The following is a 13,379-nucleotide window of genomic DNA, read 5'->3' on the forward strand; positions in this document are numbered from 1 at the left end:
AAACAGGAACATTGGCGTAGCCAGGGCGTGAGTGGGAATCCCCTCCGCCCCCCCCCCCCCCCCCCCCCCCCCGGTATTTTCTCCATTTTACACGTGCACATGTGCACGCACACACTCAAACACACGGACGAACATACATAAAGGGTGGTTACCCCCCTTCCCGAAAAAAATTTCTGGCTACGCCCCTGTACTGAACCCTGCGGTTCTGCAGGGGCGTAGCCAGACAGAAAATTACCAGACAAAAAAATAATAAAACTGCTACGACGCAGGGCCGTTTCTATCCAACTCACAAACGTTTCGCCACCGCCAGCGAAAGCTAGATCCAGGCAAGCCATTACAATTCAGTCTGCGCGCCGCTAACGAGCCCGGTCGTTCACTGCGGGCGAGGATTGGAACGACCACCGACGCTACATATACTGTGTACACAACACCTCGGATCGAAACGACGAGACGTTATAAAACGAGGCACGCACGCAGTGTTACCAAATCCGCGGTTGCTCAGCCACCTGTATACAGGCCTACAGCGGCGTGCACAGGACACGTTTCATCATATCCGCCTGGAGTAACACGCTCGGCATGCCGCAAGGCGAAACTCTGCGTGACCCATTTAAGGGCACTAACCAGCCATCTATATGTCTAGTGGAAATGAAAAGCTCGTCGTTACCACCTGAAATATGTACGGCTGTGCAGTGATGTTAGAATCGCTGACGAAATATGGAGGACGTTCAAATTTCAGACGTAAAATGAGCGACACCAACGCATGACCGTACGGGAAAATCGGCTATCTGAAACACGCAGACACTGCCGGACGACACACGTAGTGAGCAAAAGCGATTGGGTTGAATGCATATCATTTCTGGATGGAACAGCGATGTCTCTGGGCGGAGCCTATATTTATTTTTCGGTTGTAACAGGTCCGCCGCGGCAGTCGAGTTTTACGGTGTCGGCTGCTGACGCGAGTGTCGCGGGATCGATTCCGGCCGTGGCGGCAGGGTTGCCACTCACTTTCGAGTAAATGTCGCCAAATGACGAGCAAAAAGTCGCCAAAAGTCGCCTTTTTTTTTACAAACCTCGCCAAAAAAGTCGCCATTCTAGATATGTGCGTCATACCTAGTAATAAATAAAATTTCCTCTCACATATAGCCCCATAGAATACAGTACCATCCAAGACTCCTAAATTATATTGACGTTTCTCAATGCCAGTCGTATCGCCCGCTCCACCATGGAGCGCATGGTCTGCTTCTCCGACTAGCCGCAAGATAGATGTGCGTGGTGGCGCAAGGGTGAATGAATGAAACGCTCATGATATCCTTCCATCCCTGTCCGCTCGTTTCAAAGGTAAAAGTGTCGTAAACCTTGGGCGAAAACCTTGAAAGTGTTGTTTGTAGACAGCTTTACCTACCCTTATATGAATTAAAAGGATTATAAAAGGTTTATTGAAGGTAACACGACAGAAGTCTTAGAGGAACCAATCATTAGTGAGTCTTACACCTTTTCAGTGTGAACTAATATGATACCGGACGCTACCGACCCTTTCTTGCAGTCACTTATATCTACACGCGTCAATCCGATGCGTTATTAATGAATAGGTAGGCAATGTAAAATGTTGTATAGCAATTGTTGTCATTGCACACGCTCGCCGAGAACAGTGGAAAATGCCTCAATAAATATTCTTTTATTGCACAAATAGCCGCGTATCCTCCTCTCTTCGCTATTCCAAAACAGTCTTTACCAGCTGTATTGGGGTACTGCAACAGTGAATAAGTCGCCAAGCTATTTAGAACAGTTGGAGCTTTGGCGGAACAAATGGTCGGAACACGCGGCCAACCCGTCGCCTAGCCCCTTCAGAAGCGAAACTTTAGAGAAGCTTAAAGCGCCGAAAGCTATTAACTTATAGTCAAACACTGCCCCCTCGCGGTTTACATTTTGCTAGAATGTCTCTAGGGGACGTTCCCGTACCTCCTGCCTCTAGGTGAATTGAGGAGATACACACGAGTTACAGGACGGACATACGGAATGACGTGTAATGTGCACATTCTACTCTTAGGTCTAAAACCAAGAACAATACAGTGAATGTTGCCGCTCATTCGTTGCGAAGACACTGAGCTTAGGATGTATAACTCAGCGGAGACCTAAGCCGAAAATCGCCAAAAATTCGCCATGTCGCCATTCATAATTTTAGGTCGCCACGGGCCCCTCAAGTTCGCCAATTTGGCGAAAAGTAGCCACCATTGGCAACCCTGCGTGGCGGTCGCATTTCGACAAGAGGCGAAACGTTAGAAGCCCGTGTATACTGAGCGATGTCCGTGCACGTTAAGGAACACCAGATGGTCTAAATTTGCGGAGCCTTCCACTACGGCATGGCTCATAAATCATATCGTGGTTTTGACACGCGCGGCCCCCTACCGGACGTTTACAAGGACATATGTGACCAGTAGCGGACTGGGCGACCTCTGCTCATTTGGTGCCAGTGTATACTTAGGATGCCACCTGCATAAGTGGCGAAACGTCTATGTTATTTTGTTATTACCTGTTGAGTTAAGTCGGAGTAAATCTTTTAGAATCATGAATTCGTCGGGCCTTTGGCACATTTTTGCCCATAAAAACCCCACAAATTATTGTTAAACATTTTTGGTGTGGTCGCCGCACGTTGAGCGGTGGGTAAAGAACAAAAACCGGGAACCAGAGAAAGAGGCCTCAGCGACACGGGGCCGCAACCGAGTGCCGTGGAGAGTTGGTCGACCGGGTTTCCTGTAAGGCGATCATCATCGCCGCATGCAGCGAGCGAGCAAACGGCATACGCGTTCGCGAGGAGACCTCCTCCGTAGGCACGCGAGGACGCCTGTCCGCCGGCGACGCAACGCGATACGGCGACTTCGCGTCTTTCTCAGCGCCAGAGCGACGCCAGCCGCGCGCGCGGGCGCGTGCGACGACGCGAGGATGGAAGTAAAACTAAACCAAAACACGTGCGACTTCGTCGGCGGCGCCAAAACTCCCGCCCAATGCCATGGCAGGACGTCGTGAGAGTGCGCGCGCTCGCAACGTGTGTCTTCGCCAAAACTACGCGCGCTTAAAGAGAGAGTCAGCGACCGACCCGCAAAAAACAGCGCGCGCTCTCGAAACCGCGCGTTCGCAATCGAAGCTGTGTATGGGGCGCCACCGATCTCTTCATATTGTGCTGTTAAAGGGACACTGAAGTGAAACACTTAATCAGTTTGGACTAATAAGTTTTTCTTTCAGAACTCTATTGTCATTAATTTCGCCGTGATAGCTTAATTACGAGAAAAACTGAAGTTCAAGAGGCCATTTTTGAATTTCGCGCCGAAACTTCAACGCGTGAACGTCACCATGACGTCACGAATTTTAATGTCTTTTTACGTATTTTGGCCACATTGGTTCAATGAATTTTCCCGAAACATGGTATGTTAAGACTTTGGGCCCCTTTGAACACGGTGGAAGCAATTTTTACGACAAACGATCACGTAGGCACTACAGCAGACGCAGTAAAAATCTGTGACGTCACGGCGAGCTAATTCGGGAACTTTAAGGCGGCCTCGCCACCTGTGTTTTATTATTGCGCGTTCTCTCGTTTACCAAACTTCTAGTCGCGGTAAGAGTGGCGGCCTTTGGTATTGTGAAATTCTAATTTACTAATTCGCGAAAAAGTCGGTTTTCTCTTTAGTTTCCATTTAATGAACATAATCTCATAGTCATTTTAAATGTAAGTGCGTGAAAACTATTAGTACGGACTCTATCCGAGGTAATCTGCGTGACCTTGTATGTATTGGACTCTGCCCTTAGAGGTTTTCTTTTCTTAATTTTTTTTTAGAGACCAGTAATCGTAAGTGTACACACTGCTTCTGATAACGTTGTTCTTGTTATTATTTTATACTTGCTTGCTTTCTTGTTTCTGATTGTTTTTCAAATACCAGTATAATGACGTTGGGATAGCCAGCTCTAAAGTAGCCTGTCTTTACAAATTAATTAATTAATTAAATAAGTAAGTAAGAGAGTTGCGCAAACAACAACAACGAAGAAAAATCTGTAGCAGCGCGGATGATAAACGACCGCAGGCGAGATTACCGTCCGCTTATCAGCTGGAGTCTTTCGCCCTTAAAGGCACATTAAAATGTAATATTATCTCTTTCAGTCGCTGTATGTGCAATTGCGCGCATCGCATCCCACTTAAGAAGTAAGGTGCTGGTTCGGGCCGGCTGATATATCGTGTTCCATAACTGTAGACATCTTGCGTGCAAATAGAATAAAAAAAATACAGTAGATTAGACGCAAGCGCAATGTCCGTCTACTCTGTTGTTTTCGTCGTGCGACTTTTGCGCGAGAAGACCCCGTTTTGAGGGAGCGATGGTATTTCATAAAAGCAACGCACTCACTGGAGTGAGATTTAATGAAAATACCACTGCCGTTATGAGAGCGGATAGAAGCGATTTGTCGACATTAGTGAACAGTGATCCCGTGCCGGCAGTGTAGTAATACAGTAGTTGTATTGGGTCAGGAATTGGACACACCCAGTTATAGAGCGTAGTATGGGAAGGGGCGCATGAACACACTGTCTTCAAGAACATCGCATAAGCCTTCAAGTACTACTGATTAAATTACATCCTGGGGTTTTACCTAGGGCTTCCCCTATAGGCTCTACCGAGGAGGTTTAAAGATGAACTCGTTGGCGTTTACGTGCCGAAGACACAATGTGATTATTATTATAATGCAGGACTTCGCGTACGAGCCCTGTTGCCGTTCTTGAGGGCAACTGATGAATTGAGTGATCGCCTGTATATAAGCTGAAGGGTGCACGTATGTGTATTGTGAGTTGTGTACACTCGTGATTTCTCTCTCTCTCATTTACCCTCTGTCTCATCACCACGTGTAATCAGGTCCCGCTTAAAGTGCTGGTTATAGGCAGGACAGTAGACATTTTTCGTCTAGTTTCCTGGCCATAGCTAGCCCTTTATCCGGGACTTCATTAACAGTGTAAGGTATAGCAAACTGAACATAACCTAGTTAATCTCCCTGCATTTGCTCTACTCCCTCTGTCTCTCTCTTCGAAATACTTTCGACCACCTGGGGTTCTTTAAAATGCTCCTAAACCTAAGTAAATTTGCATTTTTCATTTCCTCGCCCACGTCGAGAGTCAAACCCGCGTCCTCGTGCACGCTTAGCAGTGAGCGCAACGCCATAGCCGGTAAGCCACCACGGCGTGCACTGCTGACTGGACCATTACTGTATATTTGATGACAACTTGAGCGGTGAGTGACGTTCCAAACTCTCGCGGGAATATAATGAGCGCAGCTCACTTTGTCGACACACTTCGGGGGACAGACTTTTGGGCTAGTTGGTTTGTTACGTTCATTGAAGCCATAGCGCTGATAAGACACACTTCAGCACATTCAAAATTAGTGAAGCGCGCTATTGCTAACCTCTGTTTCGTTAATGCATTGCGCAAGTCTTGCCCCCACCGAATGCAGATCAGCTTCTGCAGACAAAAAGAGCGGCCGCTGGATGCAGGCTATCCTGCTCACGTGCTCCTGTCAGTGGCTGAGAAGGCGTTATGAAAGTTAAGAGAACCGGCAAGCTCGAGCAGGCACAATAAAGACAGGCGCAAGTTCGTTTCTGTGCCATATATGCATGGGCTATCCCACAACCTTAAGAAGGTGGCCAGCAAAGCGGAAGTAGATGAGGTGTTTTTAGCTCCACAGAAATTAGTGAGCCTTTGTAAGGGCTCTGACCCCTTCCACAAGAAACGCCGAGGATGCGCGAAGAAGCACCAGTGCCCTTTCGTAGCCTGTGCTCGAAGTGTTGTTTATAGATTTCCATTTTCGTGCGGCAAGGTATATATCGGGCAGACGGGCAGATGCCTGAATGATATATGCTCAGAGAGCACAAACAGAAGCTTAACTGTTACCGCGATGGGCATGTATCAGTGCATTGTAATGACTGCGGCTGCCGACCTGTGTTCAATGAGTGCGTAGTTCTGCATAGGAACTTTGATGAAGATACGCGGGAAATTGTCGAGGCATGGTTGATTGCTAGAGAAGATACCGATTGTGTCAGTGCGCCCTCGATTGCTCTTAGTGCTAAGGAAATCGCGTATCTGGATGATGCAGGCTTGCGCTTGTGATACGGTTTTGTGGTGATGATTGCTGTCTTTTCATTGCTGTATAAGTACAACATGTTTCCGAAATAAAGATTCAGTTGTGAGTAGCGCACGTCCTGTCCTCTTTCTGTGGTCCCTGTCTTATCAGCGCTATGGCTTCAATGAACACTTCGGAGATCTGCCGACAACCGGAAAATCAGTCCTCTCTTCAAAGTACGTCCGTCCACGTAAAGGGACGGCACTTAGCGATCGTGATAGTCGAGCAACACTTGTCGCATGTTAATCTGATGTCGAGGGCGGTCTTCGAACGACGGGCCTGGTGACGTCGCGTAGTATTGGGTCTAGATATGATGACGTTGCTCGCAAACAAATATGAACACGCTTTGGTTTGAACTGGTTGGTCACACGTACTTATGCAAACATCTAGAAGCGACGCAGACGAGGACAAAGAACGTCCTATCTACAGTGCTCGCGCCTGGATGTTTGCGTAAGTATGAGCTCGCTGCGCGCGCATTTTCTTCTTCTGGCTGCCCTCTTCGCTGGAACGCGGAAGGCTAGACGCTTTGTGCCTTGACGTCATCAAACAACCGGGCTTGTTTAAACTACTAATGCTTAATATCGTAGCGAGTGTCATGCAGTAAATTATTTATCGTGTTCTTAAGCCTTCTGGTGCGTTTTTCAGGACTCCAGCTAAGTCCAGGCCGTCCGTTTAACGTGAAAGAAATAAATTATAAGTCGGAAATGTGGTGCGCGTACTCCTTTACGCCGAACTAGAACTGCAATAACAAGACGGCAAATCTTGTTGCGAGGAGAGGCCTTTGACTAAGTCAAGTTAGGCTAGGTTTAAAAGACTCAGATGAAAGGATGCAGCAAACGAAATATACGGCCCGCGACGCCAGTGCGGAAGTTCTAAAAACAAAAACAAAAATGATTTTCGCCATCACGTTCCAAATATGACAAGACACTTCGAAGTCCACCACGTCTGAGTGACGTGCTTGTGCGCGAAATTCAGACGTGGAAAAGACACGTCTGTTCATTTTCTGCCATTGTGAAGAAGTGGAAGAACTATTTTGCGTCAAACGAACGACATCACTGCTGACAAGAGTGCCTGACCACACTCAAAACTGACTTAATGTTGAGTGTTCGTGTAAGGAGTGTCGGCAGATCGGTTCACTATTGAAAGCTGTCGAAAGAAACGCGATTTTAGGTGTTGGGAATTTGTCTGAGAGTTACTCCGCACCTTGCACCTACTGCCACGAATGGTGCGCCGTACCGAAATAGACGTTCCTTCTCGCTAGAAGGTGAAAAAGAAACGGAAGTTAAGAAACACGCTGAAAATCGCTGTTTCCACTCCGCGCGATATATACAGCTATGCGTAAATGCATGAACGCCTGTACTAGAAGTTCCTCATATAACGGCAAAAATAATCACGAGCGCCTTTTTCTTTTTATTTTTTTACGCGAACGTAACGTTGCATTACTGTGAGTTGTCGTTGAGTGTCGCGAAATTCGGGAACCGAAACTTTAATCCGCCTGCTTAACTACCAAGCGTCGTGTATCTCCCGAGTATCGGAAAACCAGCGGATAGGTGACAATAACGCCCACGTTGCGTTATGCATCGAAACGAATAAATATTTCAAGCTTAAAGACTAATATAAAACAAAAGAAAAAGGGTTAACAACCTGGGGCACCTTCCGCGTCAAAGCACGCGAAATTACGCGTCGCAAAGCCGCCAGAGGCGAAGCGACGCGAGTAAAAAAAAATCCCGCGCGCGCGCGTCATTTTTTTTCAAAGGAGAACGGGTCGTTCGCGCGCACGTGGAGTCGTGAAGACGATAGATCGACAGAGCGAGCGGCATCAGAGCAAAAATGAGAGAGCGTCCCGCGGATTAAAAAAAAAAAAAAGCTCACGTGTCTGTCTAATAATGCGCCCAGCAGATCAAACGATTCAAGTGTGTGTCTGTTACAGAGCCCGGCAGATAAATAAAAAAAGAAAATAAATACTCACGTGTTTGTCTGTTGAGCTTCCTGCGCGTGGCCTCTTCGACGATGGGCGGCTTACCGCCGCCGCCACGACGTCTAGCAGCGACCGCAACTCCGACCGCACCGGACAAGAACACCAGCGAGAGGAGAACGAACGCACGCATAGCCGGAAGCATCATCATCATCACTTATTAGTGCAGTGCAGGTCCTCTTCTCGGTAGTCCCGTGCACCGCAGCGGCAGGCGTGGTCCCGTCGCACGACTTCGCGATAATCCTTGTTGCAGGCTTGCGATGAACGAGCGAGCGCCCTCGAAGGAAACAAAAAATACTCCACCGACCAACGGGCGAGAAGAGATGCGCGCGCGCGCGTCCTGCGACGCTCTCGACATCAACTAAAGCCCGGCGGGCGCGCGCGTCGAACGACGTTGTGTGTGTGTGTGCGGCGCTCGGGCGCGCGCGCGCTTTCGTGACGTCACGAGCACCGTACGCGACGTCACGCCGCGCAGCGCCGCTCGCGGAGATGACGTTGCCCTGCAGCCCACCGCCACCGACCGACCGACCGACGCGACGCCGAAGGGATCTTCCCGCTCTGATGGTTTTCTTTCTTCGTGTTTTTGTACTTCATTGTGAGCCGCGTCGGCGCTGTCCTTCGAGCACAAAAGGCGCTCGCGCGACGGCTGGCCCGCGAGCGAAAAATAATAAAGAAAAAAAGGAAAAGAAAGCGCGCGCGACACCAGAAGGGAGAAAACAGATGAAGCGATAGGGATAAGGAGCAAAGATGCAGTGCGGAGCGGCAGCCCTTTTTTGGTGGAGCTCTGTCGGTGGCGCATTCGCGCGCGTAATCCGAGACGATTTTGTATTAGACTTATGGACGCCGCCATCTTGGTTTCTTTCTCTTTCTTTTTTTCACGAACGATTTCTCAATTTTTTATGTCACGACATCGAATTAGTGAAATCATCAAATGCGGAATGTGTCCGTACAGTAATATTCGTACGAATGCGTTTACTGAGGTGCTGTTAATTTACTTGTTCCAACAACAAAATGGCAACGTTTATAATCCAAGATGGCGGCTCGTTTGCTAAATTCGAGCTTGTACGCGTCGAGAGAAGAACACTGACAGAGTCGTAGCAGTCTGCTCCACCCATCCGTCCGTATATGACAAAAAGCCAATTCTGCGTGTCTGCGTTGCATGCTGTGCTGCAGATGGCTCATATTCCACCTCCAGTGCACCGTCGTACAATAACGGGCAGCAGCCGCGACAGCCGCACCGCCGCAGCAGCCAATCACGAGATGCTGTACTCACTGAGCGTGAAAACCATCGCTATATGATTCCTGCTGTAGTTTTGTATTAAGGTTATCTTCACTGGTAACAAGACTAGAACGGGTGTCACGCGGCGCTATTTCGATCGCGATCGAGCGCGCTAGGGATCGGGTTTCTCGAACGCAACTGGCTTAATTGCGCGAGATGCGGAAGGGGGCTAATCAAAGTCGTGAAATCCAATACCCGTCGGGGCTCACTGTCTGAGAGTGGCTGTGTGACACCCGCATTACGCAGGCCGCTGTTATAGGCTATAGCCAAAGAGTAATCTCACAATTATCGAAGTAACAAAAACCATCATTGACCAACACCAGGTTGAAAAGACACGGAGTAAGGAATTTCCGCAATAGTTTTTAAATGCGAAGCATTTCTTAGCGAACCTCAGGCACTTTGGCCGTTTCTCTCTATCTGTCTATCTAGCCGCCTACGTCTGGGCGCTCTCCTGGTCGTCTCCATAACTTGTAATATACCAAAATTGGCATAGCAGGGAATCAGTGTATGACAAACACGATTCACTGGTCATGACATGAATAACGCAAAATACCTGTCGCGTACGTCATGAAACCCTTTCTCTCAGTCACGTGTGGCACATACCCGCATTTCAGAGTTCATGTTATGCGGGTATGTGCCACAGGTGATACAGAGTCTCAACCAACACAGTAACGGCGAACACACACATTGACACGCAAGGAAAGTGATAATAATAATTTTCGGGGTTTTATGTCCCAAAACCACAATCATTGTGAGAGACCATAGCAAAGGGCTGCGGAAATTTTGACCATCTGGTATTTTTTAACGTACACCGAGACCGCACCGTACACGGGCATCTAGCATTTTGCCTCCATCCAAATGCGACCGCCGCCGCCGGGATCGAACCCACGACCTTCGGGTCAGCAGCCGAGCGCCGTAACCGCTACACCACCGCCGCCGACGCAAGGAAAGTGAGGGAGCTGAAGACATAACACCCCTGGAAGACGCTCAACTACCATCCACTCGGCCACGTGGTCCGCAACGTGGATTACGTTGATTACAAAAAAACCGGGGTGAATGCTTCCCTACAATAATTCTGCCGAGAGAACCAGGCCTCTCATCATTGCCGGTGATTTAAACATTGACTTATCAAGGCCCAGCAAACCCTGGTCCTTATGCTGCGTGAAAGACGGCTTGGATGTGGACAGGGCATCAAAAGACCTCGTAGCCAAGTCCAGGACAGGAGGCATCATAGATCATTTCATCGTAAGAGGCATCCAGGATTTCCGCCAGCTGCACTATACCACGCACTTCACACACTTAGACCCCTCGTAGCCGCGATCACGAACGGATCCGATAACAAGTCCGGTCCAGCTGCTGGTGCTCGCTGATCACGGTGGTGATGACCTTGTTCAAGAACTGGCAAGAACCCCTTCTTCACATACACACATGTTCGTGAAACGTGCGTGCATTCTCCGTCATAACGAACAAATATTAGCATAACAACTGTAACGCAACTGTAGCAACTGCAACTGTGACTGTAACGTACGTGCAGTGCGCCTGCGCATGCCAGTCGGCTGCGTACCATATATCTATGGAAACTGTCCTAAACGAACCTTAGTTGCGAGTAACGCCTGTCCTGTGCATCTGTGTTCCTTCTTTGTCCTGTTCGGATTCGCGCTATCCAGTATTGAAGAACATAAGCACTACATATCAGCTTACCGCTTCTGGTGCTGGTAACACCAACGTTGCTGTTGGCATCGTTACGCAACTGTAAACAACTGGTTATATAATACATATTCGACTCTTCAACATATGAGTGTGCGCATACCACTTCCACATTTCTCTAGCGTCATTCCGTAACGTTTCGGTCAATGGAAAAATTACGCCACAGTCACCTTCCCGCGCATTCTTCGCATAACATCGATTCCCACGGTACGTGGGATCTGCCGAATTTTTTTTTTTTCTTTCTTGCTGTCTTCTTTGTTTACCTTTTATATATTTTTCCTCTTTTGCCCCTCGCTTATTGCGGAACAAACTAACTTCAGCGTGTAACGAATCAAAGAGGGCGTATGTTAAGTGCTGCATTGATTAGCTGTTGTCGAAAGCGTCAGAAAACTTGAAACCGCGTTTTGGTACACACACCTCAATGCTTTGGATGTCTGTTTCACCATACGTGCGCTAGGTTCTGACGATTCGGGCAAAAAAATAAAAAGTAAACGAACGTCGCAACCGAAATTATCTCCTGCAGAAATGGCTGACTGCTACCAAGCGTTCCGGAGGGCTATGCGCTATCTTACGCATGGGCGTCGGCAGGATTTTGTCCCGTGGGGTGCAAACTAGCGATGCAGATCTATCGATAGTTGAGTCACTATAGATGGGAAAAAAACTGTCGATAGCGCTATCGGTAGTAAGTTCGATAGTACTATCGATATGACAAGTTCAACCGCGCGAACTCATTACGGCATAAACTTGGTTCTTCGAGTACGTAGCATACATGGTGAAGCAGGAGGAGTAAGCTGACGGGCAAGAAAGTTTACATTGTGTTCCTTCAGCAGGATGCTTGGCTGACACATGATAATTAAGTTGACTTGCTAATCTGAAGCGGAAACGAAGCCAACCAGTTCCATCTCAAGTGAAAGCTGTACGAACTGCGGAGTGGTGACTGGCCTGTGCTTCCTTTGTGTTTATATCTTTGTGTTTATCAGTTGTTCTGTGTTCTTTTCTTGTGTTTATCTGATCTTCTGTGCTCTTTTCTGTTCTGTTCATGTGATCATGTGATCTTTCATGTCCTTTTCTCTTCTTTTCTTGCGGTTATCGCATTTGTTTTGCGATTATCTATTTTCTGTTCTATGGTCTCCTTTCTACAGTTTTTTTTTTTTTTGCTGTTTGCTGCTCCGAGCGTGGTGCGTCTTACTGCCGGCGCTGGCGTTTCGCCTTCGCTTCGATCTTCCGTAGATCTGTGTCTAACTCCCGACGCTGGCGTTTCGCCGTCGCTTCGTTGGATCGGAAAGATGATTAGTCCTTCGTTGATGTTGGTGATGACAGGCAAGCAAGCGCTGGCGTTCCAAACGTGCATCCTGCTCGCCTTATGCGTATCAAACGTGGGACATATGCGTGACGCCAGCGCTAGACACCAGACTGCATGACACCAACGCGAGACATGACGATGATAGGGCAGTCCCTTAAACTGCTCCGTAGTTTTAAAAAATGTAATTCTTTTCCGTTTAGATTCTTTTAACGCAACAGACATTAGCCGCCCAAGCACCGCAGTTGGACTTGCAGATCCGTGCCCACGAGCGAGAGGCAATCGCGCAGATGTTATAGCTCGTTGGCGCGCACGTGCGCGCGGAGAAAGACCGAGGTCGTAATATCCAAAATGCGGCTAATAGCTTGAACGTGATTTCTCTGACGCCATTTGGCGGTGCTCTATGACCACATTATAACAATGCTGAGCGTTGGGATGAACCGAAAATAAGCATACATACCTAGCTTTGCAGGATATTTCGCTTGCATTTGCACTAAACCCTATAAGCACGCGCGGTCAGGTCACGGACAAAACGAGACGTTTTGTCCGTGTGGGGGTGGGGGGGTGCTATCACCCGCCTGTAAAGGCGACTGCCGTAACTTGGGCGCGGCCGCTGTGTTTGCAACGCACGTGCTTGGCGCGTAAACAGAGACGATCGGCCAAGGTCAGGGATGCGCTGGCTGTAACTCGAGTTCACCGGCCGCATTCGCCGGCAGCGCCGCCGCGGAGAAGTTAGGCCGGCGCATAGAAGCAGCAAGGAGTTTCTCTTGGGGTGTGGCGGCGCGCGTGGATGGACGTCTGCCGCGTGGGTCGGGGGGGGGGGGGGGGGGGGACGATACCGACGATACCGCGGCTCGCTTCCCTCAGGCCCTTGTGGTGAGTCGTGCATCGGCAGCGCCGCCTTAGTGGTGTATTGTATTGTGTGTCTTATGTATGTCTTATGTTATGGTGTATTGTATGTCTTACATT

At 48.6% G+C, this 13,379-nt stretch overlaps 1 protein-coding gene across 2 annotated transcripts in view; it reads right to left on the reverse strand.

Moving 5' to 3' along the window:
• Positions 1–8,514, reverse strand: part of LOC119389699 (dorsal-ventral patterning protein Sog) — a 252,839-nt gene extending 244,325 nt beyond the window's left edge. For both annotated transcript variants that reach the window (XM_049414523.1, XM_049414522.1), the window contains exon 1: positions 8,119–8,514. In XM_049414523.1, coding sequence (XP_049270480.1) covers positions 8,119–8,278 — 160 coding nt within the window. In that variant the 5' untranslated portion in view covers positions 8,279–8,514. The remainder of the gene's footprint in view (positions 1–8,118) is intronic.
• Positions 8,515–13,379: the final 4,865 nt, after the last annotated feature.

Source organism: Rhipicephalus sanguineus, chromosome 4 (assembly GCF_013339695.2).
Source record: "Rhipicephalus sanguineus isolate Rsan-2018 chromosome 4, BIME_Rsan_1.4, whole genome shotgun sequence".
Lineage (NCBI taxonomy): Eukaryota > Metazoa > Arthropoda > Arachnida > Ixodida > Ixodidae > Rhipicephalus > Rhipicephalus sanguineus.